Below are 27859 nucleotides of genomic sequence, written 5' to 3'. Positions count from 1 at the left end.
ACATGGAAACCTTAGAATCGTAATTACAACAAAACGTGAAATCAACTTCCAACATCTATAAAAATAATCTTTTTTAAACCACACTCTTCATCTCAAATCCCAGAGTTTTGACCAATCAACCAGTGAATTTGGATCAGAGCAGGCAGAAGGCGTCTTTCATAACAGCTCGGGTCTTTCTCTGCTTGCCGTGCAGGCTTTTTGTTTGGCTCAGTGAAGCAGCCTCTTTCTGCTGTAGGTCTTCCCCGTGTTTGAGTGTCTGACTGGCTGTCTGAAAGGGGACTGCTCAGCAACTACTTCTGTCGTCCCTGAAGCAGCTTCTTCTACAACAAAGGGGGAAACAAAGACAGGATGAGTTTACTTGCAGTATGCATCATGCAATATCTACTCTATTTATCTTGTTTAAGCTCTCAGGAATAACTAGGTCCTGTTAACGAGTTGAAACTACAGTAAGGCAGCTATGGCATCATATATTTGGCTAAAATAGCTTGCTCATTTATAGGTGCCTGAAATCTAAGATAAATTAGCAGTTTAAGGATGAAAACACGTATTCTGTAGTCATGTTTACATCTTACCTTTAAAATTTGCTGCTCCCTTACAAGCAGAATCAGCTTTCTTCTTAAACAGCAACGGAGACTGGGTGAGGGTCAAAATACCACTTGCAGTCACTGGTTTTATCTTCTTCATGCTGGACGGGGTCACTGCTACCACAATACAGAAAACAGAGCTGAGTAAGTTACTGAAATTCCAGCTCAAGGTCATCATAACCATGATCAAAGATTTCTCAAATGTTTTATGTAAAAAACAAAAACAAAAAAACATTTCAGTTCAGTTTTAGTCATTTATGATTTCAAACCTTTCAAAAATGTGTCTAAACCTGCTTCAATCTGTTCAGTCATGGATGAGACAACGAAGCCCATCTCAGAGACACACTGGGTCACACCCAGTTCATTCAACTTAAGTCTTTAAGATCCCTAAGATCCTATTACCTGTGGTGTGCCACAGGGTTCCATCCTGGGGCTCCTTAGTTTATGCCCAACATCTTCCCCTTTGGTGAAATCTCTACCACTCCAGTAAACCCGACTCCATTCTCCCTCCCTCATAACTTTACCAACTCTCTCTCAACTCATGCTGCACCCATTCAAGTTCATAGTCTTGTTACCTCCCACACTGATTACCGTAACTCTTGTCTAGGCTTTTCACTCAGAAATCCCTCCATAAGCTTCAGCTGGTCCAGAAATCAGTAACCTGCTTCATCACTCAAACCCACTCTTATCACATCACCCCTGTCCTCCATTAACACCACTGGCTAGTGGCCAGGATCAGAAAAACTTTCTAACATCCATCTAGTGGTAGAGTGTCCGCCTTGAGACTCGGAGATTGGGGTTCAAATCCCGGTCGGGTCATACCAAAGACGTTAAAAATGGGACCTAATGCCTCCCTGCCTGATACTTGGATTAAAGGCGCTGGATGGGGGGGGGGGGGGGGGACCACCAAATAGTTCATGAGCACGGCCATAGCTAAAGCTCACCGCTCCCCACGGGGATGAGTCAGATGTGGAGATGAATTTTACTGGTGTGTGATGACTAATGGAACTTTAACCATTTACATTCAATGCCATCCATAATCATGCTCCTCCTTTGAGTGACCTTCTCAACATTGCCACCACCTTCCCAGCCCAACATTCCTCGTCAATCCATCTCACTAGTTCATTATCATTACACTGGGCTGCTTACTAGTCATTATCCAGATAAACAAGCTACGATTATTTGGGGATGCCAATGAACCCAATCATCTGTAAACTTTGGGGGACATTACAGCCCAAAAGATACAAATAACAGAGAATGGTAATGTCTAGACTGGAACTGAAAACCTGCTTTGAGACTGTACAAATGTAATCACAAAATACCAATATGATGTGGTTATAACCTTACATCATGATTTTCAAATTAATAAAACCGAAACCATTGTGTGAACTGTGGAAATGCTCTTACTTGTTGTGACATCCCAGCTGTCTGAGGCCCAGAGGACTTCTTCAGCTCTCTGAGCATCAGCACAGCTGGTCTGTTCAGCCAGCCTTTCCATCCAAAACAAATCCTCCAGTGGTGAAAGAGGAGAAACATCTGCAGCAGTTGGGGGTGACTGTTCGGAATTCAAAGCCTTTTTTTCTGCTGTGGGACTCGAAGGCTCGTCGATGTCCTCGAAGTCCTGTAACCTACTGACACCAAGCTCAGCCTCCTCCAACAACTCTTCCAGCTGTGGCTCCCCCTTAGGGCCCTGCTCTTTCCCCCCAAACACTCTGATGTGGGCTCTCTTCTTGCGAGGCCAGCTGTTGAGATTTTCTGGAGTCACTTTCCCCACACTTTGAGGTGAAGGAGTTAAAGGGCCAATCTCCGCAGTGGTCACCGGAGACGCTACTGTGGCATGGCGTGTAGGTGTGTATGACTGGCAGATGTAAGTTTGGACACTACCACCTTTTCCAGGGGTGCTCTTGGCTGGAGTGACATGACCACAGACAAACGGTGAGCTACATCCAGTATCTCTGTGCTTTAAAAATAAAGCCGCTGGACTCTCCATGCTAAGTTTTTTACCCACAGACGAGCTTTGAGCTGCTGACCAGGGACTTCCATCAGTACAGTCATCAGTACTCATGGAATCTCTGCGTTTAATTTTGAGCTTGGGAAGCCCTGATGTCTGCATTTCTAATTCAACTTGATAGGTGAGTGGATTTGGAGTAATGGTGCTTTTTAGCTGTTTGGATCTTGCTGGGCCTCTAGGGGTTGAAAAGTGATTAAACTCATTTGCATATCCTAAACGAGCAGCAGCCTCCCTCTGCTGGCGGTCAGGGGTTTGTCGAAAGCCATACCTCCGGCCAGGTGTGTTGTGTGAAGGAGACTGTAGAGCAGGCGAACCCCTGTTTGACAAACACTCTTCAGTAGACACTGAAGGCTTCCTTGAGAAGCTAATGTTCATTTTAAGGCCTTCATTAAACTCAGCCTTAACAACTGCAGCATCAACAATATCCAAACTATCATCGTCTGTGGTGGCAGAATTCCCATGGGATGAATCAAACTCCTGCGATGCGGTATGAACGCTGGAGTCACATCCAGCAGACTGATTGCTCTTTGCCTGCTCCTCTTTAGTAACGGGATGGTTCTCAGGAAAGGCTGACGTTAGTCGGGAGGCTAAACTCTCAATCGACTTAGATCCCAAGTCATTTCTAGCTGTTCCATGATTATGACCAGATCTTATTCTTCTCAAGCTCTTTTCGTGAAATTTAACGGCAGAATCAGATCCGGCTGAAAGTTCAGAGACTCCTGAAGGGGGAAATGTTGGGTCAGACTGGGATGCAGCTTTTGAACTTCCCACCGGAGTTCGTCCAGAGCGAGTAACCATTCTGTGAGTGGGACTAGGGCTCTTTACTTGAGTTCTGCTGTTGGACTGAGGAGAGATCCTTTGGTCTGAAGGTGTTGGGGACAGTGAAGGGAGTATTTCCAGATGTTTCTCATCTTTTTCAGGAGTTTTCAATTTGACATATTTTTCCCATGAATGATTTTTCTCTGGACTCAAATCATGTTCAAAGAATCTTACCAGGTTCACTTGACAAGTCTTTCCTGGGACGTTAAAAACACATCTTTTAGTGTTTGTATTTTGGACAGGACTCATCTTGTTTATGGGTATTTTCATTTGTCTCTCAGAACTGGGGGAAGCCATATTGGGTGACTTGGGGACCTTAAAAGTAGTGCTGCCCTCCACCAGTCTATATTTTTGAGGAGACGGTGACCATGTAACACTCTTCTTAGGAGTCCTTGATGCCGGGCTGTTGAGTAGATGTAATCCTGAGGAGGCGCCATGCTGAATCGAAGCTTTAACAGGGGTCTTAAGGATACCCTTTAAAGGGCTCGTAAGAGAACTTTGCTGGATAGGTGTGTTTATAACAACTTCTGATCTGCCTGGAGGTCTGAAAGGACTTTCAGGAGCTCCACAGCTGCCGGCTACAGGACTCTTGGCTAACGAAGAAACATCCATTGTGGACAATGATGAGATTTGTGCAGTCTGAAGTGTCCCAGGAGATACATTTTCAAAAGCAGGCCTTCCACGTTTGAGTGACTTTTTTGGGGTTCTGTTTGGACTCTAAAAATACAAAAATAAATAAATAAATAAAAATAAATTAGACAAATTTGGGCTTTTCTTCTAATTTTTGCTTGAAAATCACATTGTGTGGTAATATGCCATCTGATGAAGTTAGATTTTCATGTCTGATAAATACTTTAGACATATCCATTTAAGTGCGTGAGGTTTAGAATAATTAAAGAGATATCTTACTTCAAAGACACTTGAGTCTGAGCTGAAGCGAGACCTGGTGGTCCTGCTTTCAACAAACACAACGGAGGAACGACTGGGAGAATCAGCAGCTCCAAAAAGAAGACGCAAAGGAGACTGAACCTCTTTAACATTAATCCCGGGGATTGTTCTGTCACTGAGCGTGAGCTGGGATGCAGACAGAGCCTTCTCTAGGTTTCTAGAACGAGGCTGAGAACTCGAGTAGAAAACATTTGAGTGTCTTCTAGCAAACGACTTTAGTCTTGGACTCCTCCTCAATTCTGCAACAAAACCAAATCACAAGTTAAACAAGTTTATAGCTAGAGTTAATACTGAAACTCATGTTCTGATTTAATGACAAAGAAACAAATCAGAAGCAGCCAAGAAACAAATATCTACATGAAGGGCAAATGCTATCAAAATTAGGTGGAAATTAATTTAAAGAGCAAATTGCAGATACATTTTTTTCTAATTCATATAAAATGCTGTCCAAAAATACTATTTGAAAAGCTTACTGTGGATATTTCCTTTTAAAATACATAACGGCAGAGTTTTTCTAGTAAAAAGTGGCCTTTCTCAGCAAAGCTTCTAAAAAGGCTCTTTTTTCTAAATCTTAACCTCTGACGTAACCAAAGGGAGTTAGAAGCTAGAAGCTGCCTCAGCTCAGTGTGGAGAGTGGGTAGTTTTAGGGTAGAGAGGTCATGTGATCCAGTCAGTGTGTGTGTGTTTGCTAGTTTTGGGTTGTGTTCCTTTTGATACTATAGTTTGTGAAGGCTGTACCAACTCCAGCCTGTCTGGACATCGAGTCCACGGGTTTCCAGATAAAAGAAACAACGCTTCTATCTCCGGGCCTGAGGCCGTTTAGTACAGCTGAAAAGACGGACTTCTGTAGCCCACATCGGTCGGCACCGGGACAGGGAGGTCCGCGCTGGGCTCTGGAGACCCGTGGTGGGTTTAAAAAATTAAATGCGGATTTCTGGAGCTCAGATCACCACCAGAACCAGGTCAGAAACGACCACCAGAAGAGACACGCTGCTCAGTGGGCCAGTAGAGCTGGTGTCTGGGTCGGAACCGGATCAGAACCGCCGCTTAGACGACCAGGAGAAGATGCACGGCTTTTAAAAATACCAGCTCAACTGGCTCCCTTGTGTCTAGGCCGGATCCAGCTCACAGAAGCCCGCATGAGCTCCAGAACCGGATGACAGGCGCCTCTCTCTCAACGCTAAACTACGTTACGTGAACGGATATTAACGAGTATGACAACTGACAGACGCTCATTAGTATTAATATTATAATAACTAACAGATACTATTTTAATTGCCTGGTACATGGTAGTAATCTGTCCAACACTGTGATGTTAGTACACGAGTTTAAGCTAGCACCGTTAACTCACAAGACACCTGCTGCTCCCTCACTGCTTCTCCACAATCTCTCTGTTTTGGCCGATGGTTTCTCCCTCAGGTTTGTTTCTGCTCTCTGGGGCGAGCAGCAAACTCATAACTTTATGGTTTTGGTGCATCATAAGTAGAATAATAAACATTTAAAGTTTCCTCTGTGTCAGAGCCGGCATTAGAATCCATATTTTTCTCTGGATTAAGCTAACAGGACTCGCTCAGCTGATGTCACTTGGTTTGGAAAATAAAACATTTCTCACAAAAATGACTGTAAAAGCCTAATGAATTTATGTTTGTGTAAAAAAATGTTTAAATCGAGTTTTTCTTTTGTTTCTTTAAACATTGGTTCATGGGGTCTCTAACCTGCAATTTGCTCTTTAAGCTATAGAATGGCCATTTCACAGTGTTGGCTAATTTCATTTTTAATTACCACTACATTTATGAACCAATAATCTGACAAAAACAACTTATCCAGGAAATCACAAATTGACCATGAATATTTGTTATTTTGTTCTTGCAGCAGTGCCACTGGAATTTCAACCTGAGTATATGTAGGCGAAACACTTAGGCATCAGCAACACATTCCAGTGCTTCATGACTCTATATCACCATATAACCCACCCCTGTGTTGTTTTTCATAAAATCATGTGTATATAATCATACCACTGAGTATATATGAATGAATAAACAAGATTACACATTAATTAAGGCTGCACAATATATCGAAAAATTATCGTAATCGGGATAACAGGACGTGCGATAGGCCCATCGCAAAGCACATTAAAAACGGCGATAAATGTTTTGTTCAAACATTTCCATCCGTGTCATACATCAGCTTTTTGTAAACCAGCTCTGTTTTTTACGCAGAAGTATTATTTGACCAATCAAATGTAGCCCTTCTGATATGCGGCCAATCAAATGGGTCCGTTCACGTAATACGCCCGCCCTACCCTTAGGATGGAACGCAACACCCAAACTGAGTTAGCGGCGCCGTTCCCTTGTTCGTCATGCTGGCTCAGAAAAACGAACGCACTTTGTGCTGAGGTTTCTGGATTCAGCGCTGCTTTCAAACGTGAGTCCGTTCTGTGTCGTTAATCATTTTTACCGGGCTGACTCCGACACATGCCGGTGAACCAACCCACCTTCATGTCGCTAGTGTTCTACCGGGTGGTGATGTTAGCCCCAGGCTCCAGTTAGCTTCCAGCTAAAAGGCTACAGCACTCTCCTCCCAGTCCCACCCTGCTAAAGAGGGCCTGGAAAAGTTCCCCCACACATCAAAGTGATTTTTCATTTATGAGCTTTTATAACCTTGTTAATCAGGATAGTTGATTTGCTGCTGCACATAAACTGTCAGTCAGAAGCTCTGCTAGCCGGTTGTCTTAGAGGAGCTAGTTCAATTTGTTAGCTTGTTATCAGAATCATAGTTGCAGTTTCATCATCTGAGCTGCTTTTTAAGATCTAGGTAAACTTGTTCAATTTGGGGTTAAAAACAAACGTTTTCACACATTTTCCATGGTTTTTTTTGCCAGTTCCTCTTCTGAAAGGTAGACAATTGTTTTTCTCTTTCCCTCAGAAAATCTTATTATTCTCCTAGTTTGGCCCAGCACAGTTCACTTCCCAATTACAGCAACAGCCTTATATCATAACCACATAAGTGGAGAAAATGCTCAGTAGCAATGAGAGAATTTGCTGTTGCATTTAAGTGATGTTAACTATTATTTAACATTTAAACTTATTTTCTGATTTTTTTATTTATTCTAAAAACCCTGGTAAGGGATGTTTTTCTGTATTTGGAGCATCAGAAAAAGTTTTATGGTGGAGGTGATGTTTAAAAGTCACTGAGAAACTGCATGCATGCAGTTTGTTGTTTTGCTGCTAATACAGTAGCAGGTGCAGCTGCATAGTTTTGCAATAAAAATGTTATGTTGTAATGGAATTCATGCATTAGTTTTTGTTTGCTTTGAACCCAGAGCAGACGTCACACGCCAGATGACATCAACACTGCATACTTTAGTATTTGTTCATTTACCGTGAGTAATATCGATATCGCAATATTAAGCACTGTTATCGAATATCGCAGGTTTTCCTAATATCGTGCAGCCCTAACATTAATCTATAATTTCATAAAGAAAACATCTGGGTTAAAACACGATACCTTCTGCAGGTTTAACAGGGGACTCTTCCACAATGCACTCATCAGTGAGGTCACCTGTCCTGTAGAAAACCACAAATAATGTTTTTAGTATATAGTTCATACTGCTCATGCTTTTGAAACATCATTGCATTCTACTGCAACAGAGCTGACTGAAGCTGAATTTGATTTGGACTGATTAGACTAGGTTGAAATTTTAGAAAAACGTTTTAATAATGATAAATGACCCGCACTTGTATAGCGCCTCTCACAGTAAGGACTCCAAAGTGCTTTACACTACAGTGTATCATTCATCCATTCACACACACATTCACACAATGATGATGATGAGCTACGATATAGCCACAACTGCCCTGGGGCGCACTGACATTGCTTCTGTTAAATACGCAGAACATTTAGCTTGGAATGGATTGGCTCCGGCCTATTTGATGGAGTTGAGCCACATGTTCCTGCTCAGGCACTCCACTTCGAGAACCAGTTGCTGCTTCTGGCTCCCAGAGCTCGGCTGAAGACAAGAAGGGATAGAAGTTTTCTGCAGCAGGACCATAGCTATGGAACAGCCCGTCCTTTTTCTGTTAGGCACTCTTCATCAGTATCGATTTTTAAAATGAGGCTGAAGACATACTTTTATGATCTGGCTTTAACTCTGTGGATTAGCCATTGCTGATATTTTACTCCAATTTTTACTTGTTGGTTTTGATTGTTTCAGTTGGTTTTATCTGTTTTATTTTACTATTGTACAGCACCTTGGTGGCATGTTTCATGCCTGTAAGAGGCTTTATAAATAATGTTGATGATGTCTCCCGGGACTCTGCCGGCTGCTGGTTGTGACCCCGGGGCAATCCTCTGCGCCTCTCGAGGGGGGCGGGGGCTTTTCTGGTTACAGTCTCCCTGGGGTCCCTGCGCTCTGGGGCAGCTCCTGGATCTCTGAGACTTGGAGCTCCTTCCATCTCCTACACATCTTTGGGGGGCAAATCTGTGGTCCCTCACACTCTCTATTGGATGCTCCTATTGAGAAACCTTACATAAACAAGCGCGGGTACACACACAGGTGCTCACATGGTGCTCTCATAAGTATGGGCTTGGGCACGTTCAACACATGTCTTAAGGCTATGGTTGGCACTAAATGCACTATGATTTATTATCGTGTGATTGTTCAGTTAAACAATGTTGATTTTATATTTCCTCATCAAGTTGACGCGGTGATAGCTTGCTCTTGTTGTATTGTTGTTGTGTCCCTTTTCTGCAGGTCTAGAAGCAGACTCTTGTTCATCATTGACTGCTTATTTTGTGGAACCCCCAACCCCCCTTCCTTTTGTTTCTGAAGGCTTGTCACCAGCATTCAGACATCAATTCTGTTTGCTTCAGAGCCAGACAGGACAAAGGAGGAAAAAAAAATGTTGACGATGAGTAGTTTGATAAACATAAATAATGAGGGGGGCGACAGCTCTGTCTCTTCCAGTTGAATCTCCGTGACATATAATCACGTGTTTTAATGAAGGCATGGGGTGAGCTAGACTAATCCGTAAGAAGAAGTTACGTCCAAATACTGATTTATACCTTCCCATTTTCTGCCGGTGTAGAAGGCGACTGGACACTTGCTTGTGGAGGGGTGTTTCACTCACTTTCTTTGTAAGAAGCTTGCGCCTCTCTGAAAGGAAAGAACCATATTCATTTACATAACATTTTAAAAATGAGCTAATTTGCTGCTTCTTTAGCCAAAAAACTTTAGGCATACATAGATACACAGATGTAACACTGGAACGCATTGTGTATCTTCTGCCATGTTCAACCTGAGCCTTCATTTGGAGCAGGTCCCCACCATGTGGAAGACATGTATGGTTCCAGTTCCCAAAACATGACATCCCAGAGAATCAGACTACTACAGACCAGTGGCCTTGACCTCCCATCTGATGAAGACTATGAAGAGACTCATCCTCACCCATCTACTTTCAGTGGTGAGCCTGGAAATAGACCCACTGCAATTTGCATATAAACCAAACATGGGGGTGGAGGACGCGCTCATCTACCTGCAGCACCGGGCGCTGACTCACCTCAAGATGCAAAATTGTACTGTGAAAATTATGTTCTTCGACTTCTCAAGTGTCTCCAACACCATCCAGCCGTGTCTACTGCAGCAGAAGATGAGGGGTGCAGGAGTGGTTGAACATCTGACTGCATGGACCATACACTACCTCATCAACAGGTCACAGTACGTGAGGCTGCACAACTGTACATCCGAAGTGGCTGTGTGAAGTATTGGCGCTCGACAAGGTACAGTGCCCTCTCCCTTTCTCTTCACCTTCTACACCTCGGACTTCACCTACAACACCAGCAGCTGTCACCTCCAGAAATTCTCTGATGACTCTACCATTGTCAGCTGTGTGTCTGAGGGGAATGACCTGGAGTACAGGTCAGTTATCATGGACTTGGTGGACTGGTGTAAGTGTAACTACCTTCGCTTGAACACCAGTAAACATCTTGGGAGCAGACATTGAGGTGGTGGATACCTTTAAGTACCAGAGTGTTCACCTCAACAGCAAACTGAACTGGTCCATCAGCACAGATGCTCTGAGTAAGAAGGGCCAAAGTTGCCTCCACCCCCTGAGGAGGCTGAGGAGTTAATTCCCATCTGCTAAAACCCTTCTATCACTCTGCTGTGGAAGTTGGGTGCAGGCAGCTCTGACCAAGACAAGAAGAGACTGAACAAAGCTAACTCGGTTCTGGGCTGCCCACTGGACTCAGTTGAGATGTGGGAAAGGAGGATGCTGGGGAAAATGACCTCCACTATGGTTGCAGGAATTTACTGGTTTTACTATTAACCCCAGGTAACCCCGTAAAGATGTCCCCAACACTGCCTATAAAAAAACTAAAGGACAATAGCACGATTTGCACAGACAAAAACAAAAGTGAAACTGAACTTGCGCACGCAGCAAAAGCCGAACCAGTGACAACAACCATCGAGACTGCTCTCACCTAGAAAGCGGTTTAAGTCTCTTGTGTGGGAATATATCCAATATATCTAAAATATTTCTACAAAGGAGACTTAAACCACTTCCTAGGTGAAAATAGAGCAGTCTCGATGGTTGCTGTCACTGGTTCTGCTTTTGCTGCGTGCGCGAGTTCAGTTTCACTTTTGTTTTTGTCTGTGCAAATCGTGCTATTGTCCTTTAGTTTTGTTTTTATAAGCTGTGTTGGAGATGTTTTTACCGCAGGGTTTACTGGGGTTAATAGTCAAACTGGTTAATCCCTGCAACCCTCCCACCCACTGCATTCCACTGTTGAGACCATGGACAGCTCCTTCAGAGGCAGACTGAGACATCCCAGATGTAAAACGCTACCGTAGGTCATTCATCCCCTCTGCAGTAAGAGTATAACTCCTCAGTTTAACTGATACTGGCATCATCCTGTTACACAGTAACACTAATGCAATACTCAGTATGTGTTCAATACTTGTGCAGTACCTGATTTACATAGTATGTCCGTGTCTCTTGCAGTATGCTGCAAAGTTCTGGAACCCAAGTTTAATTTTTATTTGTGATTTTTAGTGGACAAAGGTGATAATTATAGCTTACAGAAATATATATATATATATATATATATATATGTGTGTGTATGCATGTATGTACCTTTGTTACATTTTTTCTTCAAATTATTCTGCTAAGTATTTGTGCTGCTGTAACTAGTCAAGTTCCCCACTGTGGGATCAATAAGTCTACAAGCTTAACAATAGGTATAAAATGGTACCTTCAGATTCATCAGAATGCTTGCGTTTCAGTCTTTCCACAGCAGAAACAGACTGGCTCCGTGGCAGTCTGGCTTTCTTAGAAGGGGAAACAACCTCTTGGTTGAACAGGTTTCTTCTTACTTTGGTTACTTCTGTGAATCAATACATTTGATAGGAACTAATGTTAATTTGAGATCCCTTTTAACAGTTTCTTAGAAATAACAGCCCTCTGATATCCAAAGTGTAAAAACATGAGATGCCATCGGGGTCCTCTGATCCGATCATGTGATCGAAAAGCAGGCCCAAACACAACTTAAGTCAGGCCACATCGGTGGCATCAGCGATGTGGAACGGCAGTGGAACATTGCTGCTTAAAAATGAATCTATTATTGTCTATGGGATTAATTTTAACCGGCCACAGAGCAGAGCATTTCAGGCACATCAATCATCGGGCAGCTAAAAATTGGGTTGGGTTATATTTTTGCTGCGAGCCACTTCTGGAACACATTAATTTCTGCAATTAATATAGGGCTAGACAGGAAATTACACACAGTTTCAGTGTAAAGGAAATAATCATTTTCAAAATAAAAGACTATTGCAGATACAATTTCTTATCCACACAGATTTCTTTCATACATGTGACCTAATGGCTTATTTACTCCCACCGTCTTTTGAGAAGTGCAGCGGTGTGCTTTATTGCTTTATTCCTGGCAGTGGAGAGGCACAGCATTATATATGCCATCAAACAGCAATATCAAACGTGATCTCCATCTTCTTTTTGGTTTAATGTCAAATGGCATGAACAAAAATTGTGACTTTTGAAATCTCGAGGTATTTTGTAATCTCACGAGTCCTGCAGAGAAGCCATTCTGTGGCTGGGACTCCCTGGGAGTGGATTGACGCACCACAAAGCACGTGAGCATGTGCATTGCTAAGGTATCGGATCGGGACTCTGCGTGGGCTGATACTCAAAATCAAATGACGTGGCTCGGGGGCAAAACGTGATCAGAACATCCCTAGAGGAAGTATTTTCTGCCCTTTGAACTGAGTTTGATGTCAGTCATTCTCTGAGTCTTATAAAGCAGTCCATTCAAAAATGAGAAATATAGAAGAGTACCAATTATACTTGTTTGGTAGAAGTATTTTTGTACAACGTTGAATAAAATTAGCTCCAGATTTCTACCATGGAAGAGAAAAACAAATTTGTCTTTTGGGTTTACGAGAACAATTAAAATGTTTAATTTATAACAAGTCAAAATTAAAGCAATATATATATATTTTTTTTAATGTTTGCTAATTCTTTCAAGGCAGAAACAATACCCCTGGGTCTCGTCGGACCACGTTACGAGAGTACGACTAGCTCTCCAAACAGAAAGCTTTCATACATTCAACATTCTTGACTCCAACGCTCTTAACATACCTTGTGTTTCCTTTTTCTGAGAATGAATTCCTTTAACAGGTTTCTCCAAAGCAATACAGGCTTTTGTTTTGGACTAATACAAACAAAAACAAAACAAAGTAGTTGTTGGTGAGGATGTTTCAGATGATTTCAATGAAAAAAATAAAAGTATGATCTCTCATCTTACTGTTCGTGGAGCTTTCTTGGGTAATTCTATTTGCCGAAGAGTTTGGGCTGATTCAGCCATACTGCGATGACGAGTCAACACCGCGCTCCTGTTAAAACACATTCATTAGTTACACACACTACAATTCCTGACATGCTCAGATTTCCCACGGAGATACTAAAACTATCATGAATCCTCAAATGTCTTCCTCCTAACGTACAATCCAAGGTTGAATCTCTAGACTTCATAACTAAACTACGCCTTTCCAGCAAATGTGAATCCCAACCTTCTTTTGCTGGCTGAGCGATTCCGTAGGTCCTTCAAGCCATCTGAATCCTGGCTGTGTGTTGAGACAGGAAGTGAGGCAGCAAAAGGAGAGACACTGTTTTTGGCCACTGAATCATCGCTGAAGAAATCCGCGGGAAGAGCAGCAACCAAGGCATCAGGCAACTGAGTACCCAAACTGTGGTAAATCTCTGCAAGCACTGTAGGAATGGCTGCCAGAAACCTGCCAAGATGGACAAATGCGAGTGATTAGATCCCTAGATTTACCCATCTCACACACACACACACACACACACACACACACACACACACACACACACACACACACACACACACACACACACACACACACACACACACACACACACACACACACACACACACACACACACACTTACCCTGGGAGTACCTCATCTTGGAGAAACCTTGAGACGAATACTGGGTCTTTTCTTAGTGAGACTATCCTCAGCATTTCAGCTGCCTGAAGAAAATAAAATAATCTGAACTATTTTCTAATGCAGTTAATAAGGGATCAAAATCTCTTCCAAGTATCTTAATCCTTCTGAGTGAATGTTAAATATGCCTAGGAAGAAAACAAATATTTGGACTCAAATCCTGCTAGGTGTAGACACACTTACTTCCTCTGCCATCTGATCAGCATCCAGTGAGTTGAACTGCTCTGCAGAGATAAGTCTGCACAGTTCCAGCCGCAATGCTACTTGCAGTTGGCACCTAAGTGAGACATCCTGTTATTTAACTTTGAATCTTGCTGATTTGACTAGGGAATTAATCCACTTTGTTACTTTTCAAGAAACACTGGAATTCCCCTTTTCACTTTCAAAACAAAGCTGGGTGATAATTCACTCACTCTCGGACTTTGCTGTCATCATCAGCAGCAACTCCACTAAGCTGGCGGATCAACTTGCTTGACTTGAGTAGGTGTTGCTTCACAAACGAGAGAGTCTTCACCTGGAAAAAGAACTGCAATTAGTGACTTGTTTTGTCTCTGTTTGCTTTATCTTTTATGCTTAAACCTGAAATTTTGTAGTTTTGAAAGCCTAGTCAATACTTCTCCATCAGCGAGGACGTTTTCCTTTCAGACCGGTCTGTTGCCTGGAGAGTCCAGCAAAGCAATTCTCCACCAGGACAACAGAGGGCATAGCACCTTACTGGAGGTGTCCTGCCACCATTGCAGACATCCTCTGGTCAGCAAAAGCGTTTTTTTCCTTGGATTTTGGTAAATATCCATGCCAAGAAAGTAGGTAAGTGAATAAATATGTAAGTCTTTAGATAAGTAGAAGCAGGAGTGTCTGCTGCACATCTCTGTACTCCTTCAGTAAAAGGTTGTACAAATGTTCATATGGTCGGACTTATTCCACAAGATGTTATTTGATCTGCTCCAAGCCCGCTGCCAGATATCTACAGCACTCTGGTTTTTAGGGAGGAGCGGTGGTGCTGTTGGCAGATTTAAAGGAAGTGGCATGCTGGGCATATTTATTCAGTTATGTAGCACATACATTTTAAAACGTTTGGTAAAATGGTAAATGACCTGTATTTGATATAGCGCCTTCTAGAGTCCTGGAACCCCCCAAGGCACTTTACAACACAATCAGTCATTCACTCATTCACACACTGGTGGGGATGAGCTACGATGGAGCCACAGCTGCCCTGACAGAGGCGAGGCTGCCGAGCACTGGCGCCACTGGTCCCTCCGACCACCACCAGCAGGCAAGGTGGGTTAAGTGTCTTGCCCAAGGACACGACGCGACAGACTGAGCGGGGCTCAAACCTGCAACCGTCCAATTACGGGGTGAGCACTTAACTCCTGTGCCACCGTCGCCCACCATGACAAAGCAATACCAAGACAATAAAAGATCTACATTGCTCTGCCAAACCTGTACATGAAATTAAAAGGTGCCGTGTCTCACCTCCCAGTGGGATTCTGTCACAAGAAGAAATGTTTTTACAGTGATCAGGAGTTGTTGGACACTTGTTAGCAGACACGTGTCTCTTTCTGCTACAGTCTTTTCATAACTGGCCTTCAGGTGGGACAACAGCTCTTCCTCACAGGTGAAGCCTGAGCAACAGAAGATGATACAACATTTTAGGTCTTTATATAAGTTCTGTTGTGTTAAACCAGGAGCACTTACTGATGGTACTCGTCCCACCAGATTTGCTTCTGTCCTTTAACGATCTCCTCCCAGGTCTGTCTGCCCCCCGACCCTCGACCCCGAGCGTTTCTGTTTCTGCCTGGTTCTTCTGGGCTTTGACATTCAGGCGTGCCACATTCAGCATTTGCAAAGAGCGGCTCATTGTCTTCATTTTCTGCTTTACTGGTGTACGGTGGGTGCCGCCTAAAGGTCAAGGCAGGAAATTAAACTTTAAAAACATTTTAATGGAGGTGTTGTAATTGCAAGACAATAAAGTATTGAAGTTTGAAATAAAAGGATTGTTTATATTTCTGAAAAACATACAATCAGATGGGAAAAATCAGAACCCCTTCTGATTTGGTAAGTTTTGCGGCTCTCTAACAAAGAAATTATCACTCAACAGTTTCAATGGTATATTTGGATGAACAGTGAAAGACAGAACAAAATGCTTTTGAAAATGTTACAAATGTATTTGCATTTTCATGAATGGAAGCATTTGATCCCTCTGCAAATGTGCTTTAGTTCCTGGTGACAAAACCTTTGTTGCCACTCACAGACGTCAGATGTGTCTGGTAGTTTGGTACTCATCTGGGGGGGGGGGGGGGGGGGGTCGTCACTAGTGTTTGTGGCTGATGTTTGGCAACACTTCCCTTCAGCTCATTACACAGACTTTCAATAGGACTTCAGTCTGGAGACTGCCTAGGCCCCTCTATGACTTCAGTATGCTTCTATTTGAACCAATCCTTTGTTGCCTTGACCGTGTCATGCTGGAACATCCGCCCATGACCCATGTTCAATGCTCTGGCTGAGGGAAGGAGGCTCTCACCCAAGCCCCATCCATTCTCTCTTTGATGCAGTGCAGTTGTCCTGTCCCCTTGACAGAACAACACCCTCATGGCATTATGCTTCCACCTCCATGCTTGATGGTGTAGATGATGTTCTTTGAGTCAAAGGCGGCATTCCTGCTTATTCGACCATGGTGAGTTAAACCAAACTCAAGGTAATATTTTAAACAAACAAAAAACCCACAGCACCCTAAAGGGAGATCTACTCCAAGCAAAAGATCAACTCTAAACCTAAATGTAACAGCTTAAAATGCAAACAGTAGCTTTACCATTGTTAAACTCAAGTTACCAAGTTTAAATACACCAAAAAGACCCAGCAAACAGACCGGCACGGAGGAGAGAGAGTGCTACCACAAAAACAGCTGTCCTCGAATGTCTGAAAGAAGCTCCATTATGAAGGGAGAAACACAAATCCTGCTGATTTCCTTCATCTGCGATAGAAACAAAGCAGCAGCCTTAACCCCAGAAGTTGTTGTCCATTGCCGGGTGATGGAGGCGGGCAAAGCAGGAAGGAATCTGGTATCGGACACTGTTCCGGGTATTTAACGGAGATGTTTTGTGGAGGCGGAGAAGAGGGTGAAGTCAAGGAAAAGCAGGCAGAATCCTCCATTTACAAACTTATGGGGCGTGGTGCACACTTCTTTCTTTTTTTTTATATTTATAGCGCCTAATCACGACAAGAGTCGTCTCAAGGTACTTCACATAATAAACATTCCAAAGCAGGTCAGTTCATTAAGCCAATCAGAAAAAAGTTTCCTTTTTAAAGAACCCAGCAAATTGCATCGAGTCACTGACTAGTGTCAGTGACTTTACAGTAGGGCTGGGGGTAAACGATTAGTTTTAAAACGATTATTCTGACGATTATTTTATCGAATAGTCGACTATTCTAATGACTATTTAGATCCATCCATCCATTTTCTGAACCCGCTTTGTCCATGCAGGGTCGCGCGCGCGCGGGGGGGGGGTCTGGTGCCCATCTCCAGTGGCCAATGGGCAATCAGGTGGGGTACACCCTGGACAGAGAGCCAGTCCATCGCAGGGCAACACAGCGACACACAGGACACCAATCATGCACACACACACTCACACCTAAGGACAATTTGGACAGACCAATCACCCTAACAGTCATGTTTTTGGACTGTGGGAGGGAGCCGGAGCTGCAAGGCAACAGCTCTAACCACTGCACAGCCCATGACTATTTAGATGATAAATCTAATGATTATTTTTCTATTGCACAGTTAATAAAAACCAAAAAATCTCAAATAAATTCCTCAAAAAAAGTGAATAGTTACTGTAAGAGAATAAACACCACAGGCCTTCCATTTTGTATAACACTGCTTTTATTGTGATGCGGTTGGTTATGTTCTGGTGACGTGTAGAACTTGGGAGAGCAGGCTGCTGCTTGAGAGGTGGTTGGAGATGGAGTGTCTCCATGCTGCTTTGTTTTGATCACCTATGTGAGTGAGACGAGTGGTGTTACGACCCTTCCTGGGGAGTTTGGCTCGTGTACAAAAAGGAAGGGACAATAACACGGGACCTAAAAGTTAAAATGATGATCAGGTTTATTTACAACTACAAAAATACATAACTCTTTCCATCCACAGGTTGGGAATAATAAAACTAATTCTGCTTGTGGGGAATTAAAACAAAAGTACAAATAAGTAGGGATGTCCCACAGGACAAAGATTACTGGGTTCTGGACCAAATAAGAATCTCCAAAGGTCCAAACTCTAAACTGGGTGGTTAAACCAAACTCAAGGTGATATTTTACACTAAACCGAAATCCCACAACACTCTAAATGTAATAAAAGGGAGATCTACACCACAAAAAAAGATGAACTCTAAACCAAAACGTAACAGCTTATCCAAACGCAAGAAGCTGTTAGCGAAAATGCTAACAGTAGCTTTACCAACGTTAAGTTCAAGTTACCAAGTTTAAATAAACCAAAAACACCCAGCAGCAAACAGACCAGCATGGAGGAGAGACTGCTACCACCAAAACAGCTCTCCTAATGTCTGAAAGAAGCTCCTTTATGAAGGGAGAAACGCTCCTGGTGATTTTCTACATCTGCGATAGACACGAAGCAGCGCATCTGACCCCGGAAGTTGTTGTCCGTTGCCGGGAGACGAAGGCGGGCAAAACAGGGAATCTAGTAGCGGACGGACGTTGTTCCGGTTCTTCTGTATTTGGCAGAGATGTTAGTGAAGGAGGAGAAGAGGGCGAACTAGAGGAAAAACAGGCAGATTCCTCCTCTATTTACTAACTCCTGGGGATGCAACAAGTGGGCGTGGTGCGTCGACTACCAGATCTGACGTCGACGAATTTTTAGAATCGAGCTGTCGACGTCATCGACACTTCGCTACAGCCCTACTTTACAGCAATCCTCATACTAAGCAAGCATTTAGCGACAGTGGGGAGGAAAACTCCATTTTAACAGGAAGAGACCTCCAGAGGATCCTGGCTTAGTATAAGCAGCCATCCACCACGACTCACTGGATTTGATGATGAATTTCATGGTTCTTTCATTTATGAACACTCACACAAACAATTGTTGTCTCCTGATCATCCAGCTGTTATGCTGATGTTCTTGTTGCCAATTCCAGCCTTATGTAGGTCCATAACCTAGTCCCCGACATCCTTGAAAAGTTCTTTGGTCTAGGCCACGTTGTCGAGTTTGGAATACGGATTGACTGGTTTAGGTGTCCATAGAAGTTTTTCTACAGGCAACTCAATCCCTGTATAATAGACACCTGGTATCCAGAAATCCTGCTGCTCGACAGGGGTTCAAGTACTCTTTTCCTTTATTACAAATTTTGAAATGCATTTTTTCAGGATTTTTTAAATACCGTAAATCCTCTAATACAGGCCGGTATTCAATTAAAGGCCGGGTCTCCAATTTTGGCCGGTGTCGGAGTCAGCAGAGGTAAATAATGGCCGGTCTCTTATTGTGACCGGATGGAATGTGGTAACAAGCAAGTATGAGCGTCCCAGCGGTAGGGTTATAGTCATCAAATCAACCAGCAGGAAGCAATAGAGGTTCACGCAGACCTTTATTAGGCTTTTTCTTCAACGCTTTGTAACGCTACAGACACGATCCTCTATCACGCTCCTACCACACAGAGTCACGGTGTCAGTTAACCATGCTAATTCAACCCGCTCCACAGAACACACATCACCTTCCCTGTGGCTTACATAACACTCACACAACACGCAAATCAGCACATAGGAACTAGCAGAACGATAGGAAACACATATAACACAATACCCAGAATGCACCTGGCTTACAACCCCAGCCAGGTCATTACACTATCAAGTTCAAAGAGAACGTGCTGATTATGCTGCAGAACACTCTGGAGAGCAGCAGTAGGGGGTGTATGAACTACAGTAATCCCTCGTTTATCGCGGTAGATGTGTTCCAGACCTGGCCGCGATAGGTGAAAATCCGCAAAGTAGGGACTCCCAGCATGTCCCTCACGGGGATTCCCTCCACGTCGCACCTACGTCACAAACCGCGGCTATAAACGGAAGTCGCCTTTCCAGCTCACCACTCAGTCATCGTTTCTTCAGATTCATGATCAGAGTTTCCAACCTACCGATCAATCCAACGAACTATCAGCTCATAGTAAGTTATCTTACTTACTTCTGGAAAGCCCGGCATTTCCGTGTCACTTCGTTGACGCTCGAACGCTCGGGGGTTTCCTAGAGCAGCCGGCGTTTCACCGACGCTCTCACTTCCGCGTCTGTGAAACCACGCTCCCTATTGAATTATCGTATGATCACATTCTCTTTTTGGGGGTAAAACTCAAGAAAAAAAATTTTTTTACTTGTTTTTTTTAGTTTTATTACAAAAAGTGCATTTTATGATGAAATTGATGAAAAAAAAAAGAATTTCTTGATATTTCGCATAGGGGGGGGGGAACGCGCTGTGCCAGACCGTAGGTACTGACATGCGATCGTTCATGTCGGTTCATTTCCTTTAATGTTTTCTGTCTTTTATTTGCGCCTGATGCGTTTCGCTGCATGCTGTGGAGCGGGGCGCTGCGCGCATCACCTTGTCCTCCGACGCACTGATCACTGATATGGCTGCCAAACAGCAAGCGCTCCACTGTTTTTGCGGTCGGTAGATCTTTTAGAACTGCAGTTCAAAGGTAACTCATGAGGTGAATATATATGAACCCAGGTAGCAGTTTTTCTTTAGGATTGCGAGGAGATGCAGGAAGATAATAAACAGACAGGACAGAAAAATAGTCAAATAAAAACAAGTTAGTTTTTGTACCTGGTGTTGCAACAAACAGACACCATTGAAGGTAATCAGAAGTGAGGAACAGAAAATGAAATAATTATTTTAATGTTTAGAGCAGCAGGAACTCTGAGAGGCTGCAGGCGCATCAGTGAGTTTGCGGCCACTGCGCAGGGGGAGGGGGGAGAGGGCTGAAGCGGAAACTACCGTTGTTAAAAGAAATGTGTTTAACTTTGAAAATGTGGGCGCACTTTTAATTGTCAAAAACTCCAGCAAACCATTAGTTCATTTTGCTCAAATAGAAATAGAGGCCTGCCTCTAATTCTGGTCCTCCTTCCAATAAAGACCTGGAGCTTGATGAGCTTGAGTCAAATACAGGCCCGGGCCTGTATTAGAGGATTTACGGTATTTGGTTCTCAGTGTTTAAATAAAACTATCATTCAAAATGTAGAGTGATCATTTCTTTGCCGGTGGGCAAATTTACAAAATAATTTCCCCCCTGACTTCTCATATTTGACTTTCATTTGTTAACAGCACCTATCAACAGCAAGAAAATGATCACAAAAATGTAAAAGTTTCATTACGTTTGTTGCCCCTCTTGTTGACCGAGTCCTGGGATCCCTGGTACAGGTCTGACAGACCACTGACCAGTTCCTGTTGGGGAACAAAAGGCTCCACGTCGACATCCAGCTCTGGCACTGCATGAAGCAATCTGTAACACAAAAAATAAAAATAAAATCAATCATCAGATTTTTACACTTTATGAGGTTTACACAAATATAAATCATGTTAAGGATAAACAGTTCTACCTCATTGATTCCATTAAATGAGTGCTGACTCCTGACTGGTCTGACTGAGGGAACCACGCCTCCAACATGTCTGCCGTTTGTGGGCTGTGGCTCAGTTCCTGCAGAGCCCATGCGGGGACCGGATGATCCTTGACATCATCTGTGGAAAACAAAATCAAAGAAGTAAACATATAAAAATTCCTGCACCAGAAATGTAATCGGTTAATTATTAAGCAGTTCTTTGTCTCTCAGTTTCAACAAAATATTCTTACGTTAGTTACATTAAATCAAAATATCTTGATTAAAAATGAAAAAGGGTTCTGGGCTACTGAAGAGAACATTCAGTTGTTATAGAAATTAAAATGAGGGTTGGATTTATGCGACTTACTAAGATACAAAACTCAAGAATTTACTTAGGTAATCATCAAAATGGCTCACACTCTAGGGCTGAACGATTTTAGGAAAAGATCGAATGGCGATATTTCTAGCAGAAATTGCTATTTCAGTTTAAGTCACGATTTTCTTCAAATACAACATGGCCTTGTCACTACAAGCCATGTTGTATATTAAGTGAAAAGATGGTCTAGATTCTAATCCAGTACAACAAATCATTCACATTAATATTTACTATCTAATCATACAATAAGCTATTAATATTTTCTCCCATTATAATATTTATATCTTCTTTTTTTATGTGCTTGTGAAGCAACTTGTGATTTTTATCTAGAGAGGTGCTTTATAAAAAACATGTTCTTGTTTTACTCCAAAAATGCAAGAAGGAAATCTGAAGGAAGAAACAACTTTCAAATGCATTACATAACAAAAAATGCACAGTTTTCCCTGCATTACCAAGGCAGGCTGGCTGCACGTTTTTCGAAGCCGTTATCCTCGCTAGCCTGGTTTATGCTGCGGTCAGCTCCGTGAGAGAGATGCACACGCATTGAAAGAGACACTCTGCCACTTTAGCTTGTTTGAACAAACGTGTGCCAAAAGAAAAATTCAAACCATTTTTAAAAGAGAACTTGAACTTTCAAATCAGCTAAAGTGCGTGACTCAGCACTCGCGCTGATGAAGCGCAAACAAAGCTTTAAAAATCAGCCTCAACCTGGTCCGATGTGGGAGGAGTCTCTCTCTCCCTCACTCACCTATGATATCATTATTATCGGCTCTAGCAGCGCCAAAACAGGGAAAATAAGCTAAATGAGCAGCTCTGTCAGTTGGGGAATTGGGCTCGGCTCCAGACGGTACACCCCACCCCCCTCCCTCACGCCGGCTGTTGCTGCCACCACAACACAGGGGGACACCCCAGATGTAAATAAAAAAATTGACACATCAGATCCTGGATCAGTCAGAACTGGTAAAAAAAAAAAAAACTGCAGTCACGTGATCATGCTGCTTGAAGTCGCAATTTCGGTCCAAAAACGATAGATCGCTCAGCCCTACCACACTCCATTGAGAGCACATTTGAACAACTGAAATGTAAACAGTTGTGAAAGACAACAACTGACTTGATGTGAATGACTGTTATAACTTTAAGACATTTTCAAACATGTAATTTTATCATTAGTGATTGACAATAAATGACACAAATTACAAGTTTTATCAATTTACAAATAAATCTGCAATAATTATAAATAATTTTTGTACTTTTGAAACATGCAAATATTCAGTCTTGTTCGGTTGTGGGCATCATGTTTGACCGTCCCTAAATAACCAAAACCAGATTTAAAATATTTGAGTGGATGTTGTGTTTCTTGGGAAAAGTCTGCACCAATATAACCAGACATGCTTTTGCTTCCTACCATTGATGCCATCACCGTCCTTGTTCGTGATTTCACGAATTACTCCTAGAAGACTGTTCACTACATCTGGCAGATTGGGGGAAGTTTGAGTTGTAACTGGGGCAAAGGTTTTTGTCCTCGGGAGCCGGGCATGGAGAGTGAAGACTGGCTGAAGAACGGTCAGCAGAGCTGTGGAGGGTGACAGCGGGGAGAATACAGCCGAGCACAACAGTCCGTTAGCACTGACGTCCGCAAGCTGTGGGAATAAACAAAGAGTGGGACAAAAACAAACACATTTGAAACATAAAGGGGACATTAAAATGAGTGCTGTTGTGAACAGAGAAGAGCAACACATCTCGGTACCAGGACTCGTGAAGTCTCACAAAGTCATGTATCTCGGAACAGCAGTAACGCTTTATGGAAATCCACGTTTACACCTCAGGTGCCAAGTCTCCTGCTCTGAATGGGAAACTTCTGTATTTCACCAATTTCCTACCATTCATCCCTTATTTGTATTTTCATAGAAATTTAGACTTGGGAACCGCGAGGCAGATCTGGGTGTTTGATCTTGGGGTTCCAGTGGGATAGCAGACAAATAGAAGGTCATGGAAATAAGATGGGGCCAGAACATGAAGAGCATTGAACACAAGCAACAAGAGCCTGAAGTGGATCCTCTACTGGACAGGGAGTCTATGGGGAGAAGCCAGCAGCAGTGTCATGCATTCAAGTTTGAGTACCCGTTAGCAGGCGTGCGGCAGCATTTTGTACGACCCGTAGATGGTGGTGGAAAAACTGATTTAAACCCTTATAAAAGGAACTGCAGTAGTCAAAGCGTGTAAAACGTATGGGTGAGTTTTTCAAAGTCACTGGGAATGAAACATTAGCTGAAAGTGTGAGCTGAAAGAAACTGGCTTGAACAACTGAACTGATATGTTTGTCAAATTTAAAGGAGTCAAAAGTGACTGCAAGCCTTCACAGGACTGGATTAATGGTCATAGAGGACCGTTGGCAAACCAGTGGAATTGAATATTGCATTTTCTGAAAATGGACCTAAGGCCCTGTCCACACGTAGCCGGGGATCTGCCAAAACGTAGATATTTTTCTACGTTTTGGCCTGTCATCCACACGAAAACGGATTTTTTTCACACGAAAACGAATCTTTTTAAAAACTCCGGCCAAAGTGAAGATCTGCGTTTTCTCCGTTTTGGGTGCCTGCGTGTGGACGGACATAACCGGAGTTTTAAGGTCCGCAACGTCACTTTACGCGACAAAAAAATGCTGACATCACGTGTGCGACCTGTGTTTACACTAGCCGACAGCATGGATGCCCTCAGAGCTGCGCTCGCTTTATCAATTGTCCAAGCGCTTTTTGCTTGTTTGTTTTTGCAAGCGGAATTACTGCTCCTTGCGGAAGTCCACAGACGAAGGACGAGGTTAAGAACGGGGGAAGTACTGCCGCCTACAGGTCTGGCATGTCCTTAACAACGTATTTATCCGGGTACGTGTGGACAGAGTTTGTTTTTAAAACGCGGTGGTGTGGATGCAAGTTTTTGGAGGGGCGGATATTCGTTTTTAAAGAACCCCGGCTACGTGTGGACTAGGCCTTAATGGCAACTTGTACAGTGAGAACAGGAGAGGGCCCAGAATAGAACCCTGTAGAACTCCACACATTAACCATAAAGAGCCTTTTCTGAACTTTATCGCAGTTGCAAGATTTACACTTAGAGTGAAACAGAACTTGTTCGTCTGGATATCTCACCATGTGAAGAGCAACAGCAGAGAGTTGCCCTAAGAGATCATGAAAGGCAGCAGATCCTGGTTTGCTGCTGCTGGATCCCTGAAGCACCCAGGTCTCGGTAGGCGTTTGTGTCAGTGATGAGGCATCCCAGCCCCACAGCACTCCCTTTAGTCTCACTTCTACACAATCTTGGAGGAGCCTCTGTCTGTGGGAGATGGGCTCCACCATGACACCACAACTTTGTGTCTCATTACCTGGTTAAAGAAAAAATCATAACACATTAAAATGGAACGCTCTGGTATCTTTACTACAGTGGCTGTATCAGACATGTTTGAGTCATAGGAGACGGTCTGAAACTACAGTATTACATGAATAAAAACAGTATATATACTAAAATACTGCACACTCAAGAGCGTGGTTTGTACATTAGAAAGTGATCATTTCTTCAAACCTTGTCCCCAATGCAGAACACCAGTTGTGGCAGGAAAAGCTTGGCGGTAGAGTCTTTCAGATGACAGCAGGTATCCAACACTTGGTCTGAATGCAAAGACCTCTCCCATGGATCCTGAGCCAGCTTGGTGAGCGTAGGAAAGGTTCATGAGTGCAACCACAGGGATCACTCTGCCCCCCACCTGAGCAAGGCTCTCAGAGAACTTTGCATAGCCAACATAGTCCTCACAGTTCATCACCTGTAATTAGACACAATGTTGTCATTGGGAATGGTTATGTTGTACAGACTTTTTAACATGGCAAATTAAAACTGATGTTAGAAAAAGTTACTTTGTTTCAAATGCATATTTATTTGAAAACATTTTCGTGCAAAACAAAATTATTCCAATCATGGAAAAATATATATGACTAAATGATCCATCAGAAAACGTCAAAAGAAGTTCATAAGAATAAATGTCAGCGTGTGTATATCAGTATCGGCAAATATTGGTTATTAGCCACAACCGCAATATTAATATCAGATATTGGTATTGGCCCAAAATTTCACATCGGTGCACCCCTAGTATTGGTGACAACCACCATCACAACTACTGTTCGGTATCATTGGTTTATGCTCATATTTTAGTTACTGTACTAATCTATATCAAAACAGAGATGCACACAAAAAATAAACAGCTGGTGATCAAACCTTTGATTTGTCATCTGAAACTAATTATTTTTCTAATAATTTTTATAGTTCAAACCTAGGCTCAGTTTGTGTCAATGTCTCCCTGAGCAAGACACTTTACCCTTCTTGCCAACTGTCAGAGGTGTGGCAAGGTGGATAACGAGGGCCCGGGCGGGATCGATCCCCAGACTCCCGGGTGAGAGTCATACGCTCTAACCAGTCAGCCAAAGCGACATCCCCTAGGCCAAGTAGCCAGGGCGCATATCGGGACACTGTGACAGGATACTCACACTGCCACAGAGGGACTGATGACAGCCTCACCTCTGTCAGTGTGCCCCAGGGCAGCTGTGGCTACACGGTCATCACCATCAGTGTGCAAAGTGCTTTAGAAATGCGCTATACACATGTACAACATTATCATTACCTTTGAAACCCTTTCACAACACTAGCCACTCTCCCAAAGTCTACTGTAAATGTTTCCGTACTCACCTGACTGTGAGATCCGCTGTCAATCCAGTGCAGGACAACCCGTCTCTGAACCAGCATGTCATTTAGGCTCTTTGATATTACGCACTCAGTCACATCTGTTGGAAAGTCATCCTGTTTTGAAAACAGGTAGTTCATAAGTTGTATCCTTGAACGTGGACACCGCGAGACAACCAACACCAAATTTCTCCCACTGCTTGAAGAGTCATATTCCTGAGCCAGGCTGGGCTCTCCAACACGAGTGGACTTCCGGGGCCTCAGGAACAGTTTAGTGGGAGATGTGATGTCAGGCCTGTCCCACTGGAAGTCCAGCAGAGTTTCTTTAAGAGCATTTTGAACGGAGACAGATTTATTTGATTGTTTCATCTGCAGAAATGAACACATCTTATCCTTCCCGTCGAACTTCGCTTCAAACTCCTGCTCAAAGTCCTCAAATGTTTTGTCTCGAAGCTCTTTGAAGTCGGACACTCTTGATATGACGCTGGCAGTACCAGCCGCTTTGGACTGAAAGAATTTATAACCCCATCGCACTTTCTCAAACCCATACTTGTAACCAAAGTGAAGCAGAATGTATAAAATTCCTCGTTTAACGAAATGATTTCTGACTTCAAGTCGACTGTCTGACTCATCGCTTTCAAAATCAACATCAATAACAAAAACTAAGTTGTGCAAAGCCATACTTAGTGATTCTTCAGATTGTAAACTTAAAAATATGCCATGAAAGCACGTCAAACGCATATCCACTCATCGGGATTTACATGTTTGATCCGACTCGCCTGTCAATGAATGCGAAACTCATTTTAACCTAATCGTTCAAATCTGCTAACTTCGTGTTTCTTAGCTAACTCCAACCTGCTAGCCAACGCTATCCATGTTAGCTATTATGTTAACTACTACTCAGAAAAGTTGTTTTCACTACTTATTTCATAAAATAATCTCACACCGGCGGAAGAAAGGAAAAAGGCTCAATCTTCAAAAGATGTTAAGACCGTACCGAGTCCACGCAACATTACTCGCATACTTGAACGACACAATCGCCATTTTCTCATAACAATCCTCAACCGTTCGCGCTACTTGTGTTACACCCGCCCCAATCTGTGATTGGTGAAGACTTGTGCAAGCGCTATCACGATTGGTCAATAAACATAGTCAAAAGTTCGTCATGATTCAACGAGAGCTTCTCATTGGACTAAATTTCTATCAGTTTAATACGAACTACCGTGTTTTGGGAATAGGAGGCGGGCAATAGGAGGACTGACGGGCACAGCTT

The 27859-nt window shown here is 43.0% G+C and overlaps 1 protein-coding gene across 2 annotated transcripts; it reads right to left on the bottom strand.

The window, feature by feature from the left end:
- Nucleotides 1-76: 76 nt before the first annotated feature.
- Nucleotides 77-27465, bottom strand: ticrr (TopBP1-interacting, checkpoint, and replication regulator). Of its 2 annotated transcripts, none has more exons than XM_015963865.3 (21): nt 26593-27465; nt 25438-25675; nt 25008-25240; nt 23270-23504; nt 21489-21627; nt 21264-21391; nt 15594-15797; nt 15372-15520; nt 14312-14412; nt 14082-14175; nt 13842-13924; nt 13445-13666; nt 13180-13267; nt 13014-13086; nt 11614-11745; nt 9427-9517; nt 7870-7928; nt 4324-4601; nt 1992-4131; nt 573-701; nt 77-320 (listed from the first exon to the last, which is right to left on the bottom strand). In XM_015963865.3, the coding sequence occupies exons 1-21, from the start codon at nt 27325-27327 to the stop codon at nt 208-210; spliced, it is 5664 nt and encodes a 1887-aa protein (XP_015819351.1). In that variant the 5' UTR covers nt 27328-27465; the 3' UTR covers nt 77-207. The 2 variants fall into 2 exon arrangements, with proteins under 2 accessions (XP_015819351.1, XP_070406379.1); XM_070550278.1 differs by having other exon boundaries at nt 573-698.
- Between the last annotated feature and the right edge of the window lie 394 nt (nt 27466-27859).

Source organism: Nothobranchius furzeri, chromosome 4 (genome assembly GCF_043380555.1).
Source record: "Nothobranchius furzeri strain GRZ-AD chromosome 4, NfurGRZ-RIMD1, whole genome shotgun sequence".
Classification (NCBI taxonomy): Eukaryota; Metazoa; Chordata; class Actinopteri; order Cyprinodontiformes; family Nothobranchiidae; genus Nothobranchius; species Nothobranchius furzeri.
Note: the sequence above shows the minus strand (reverse complement) of the source record. Positions and strands in the feature narration are given on the sequence as shown.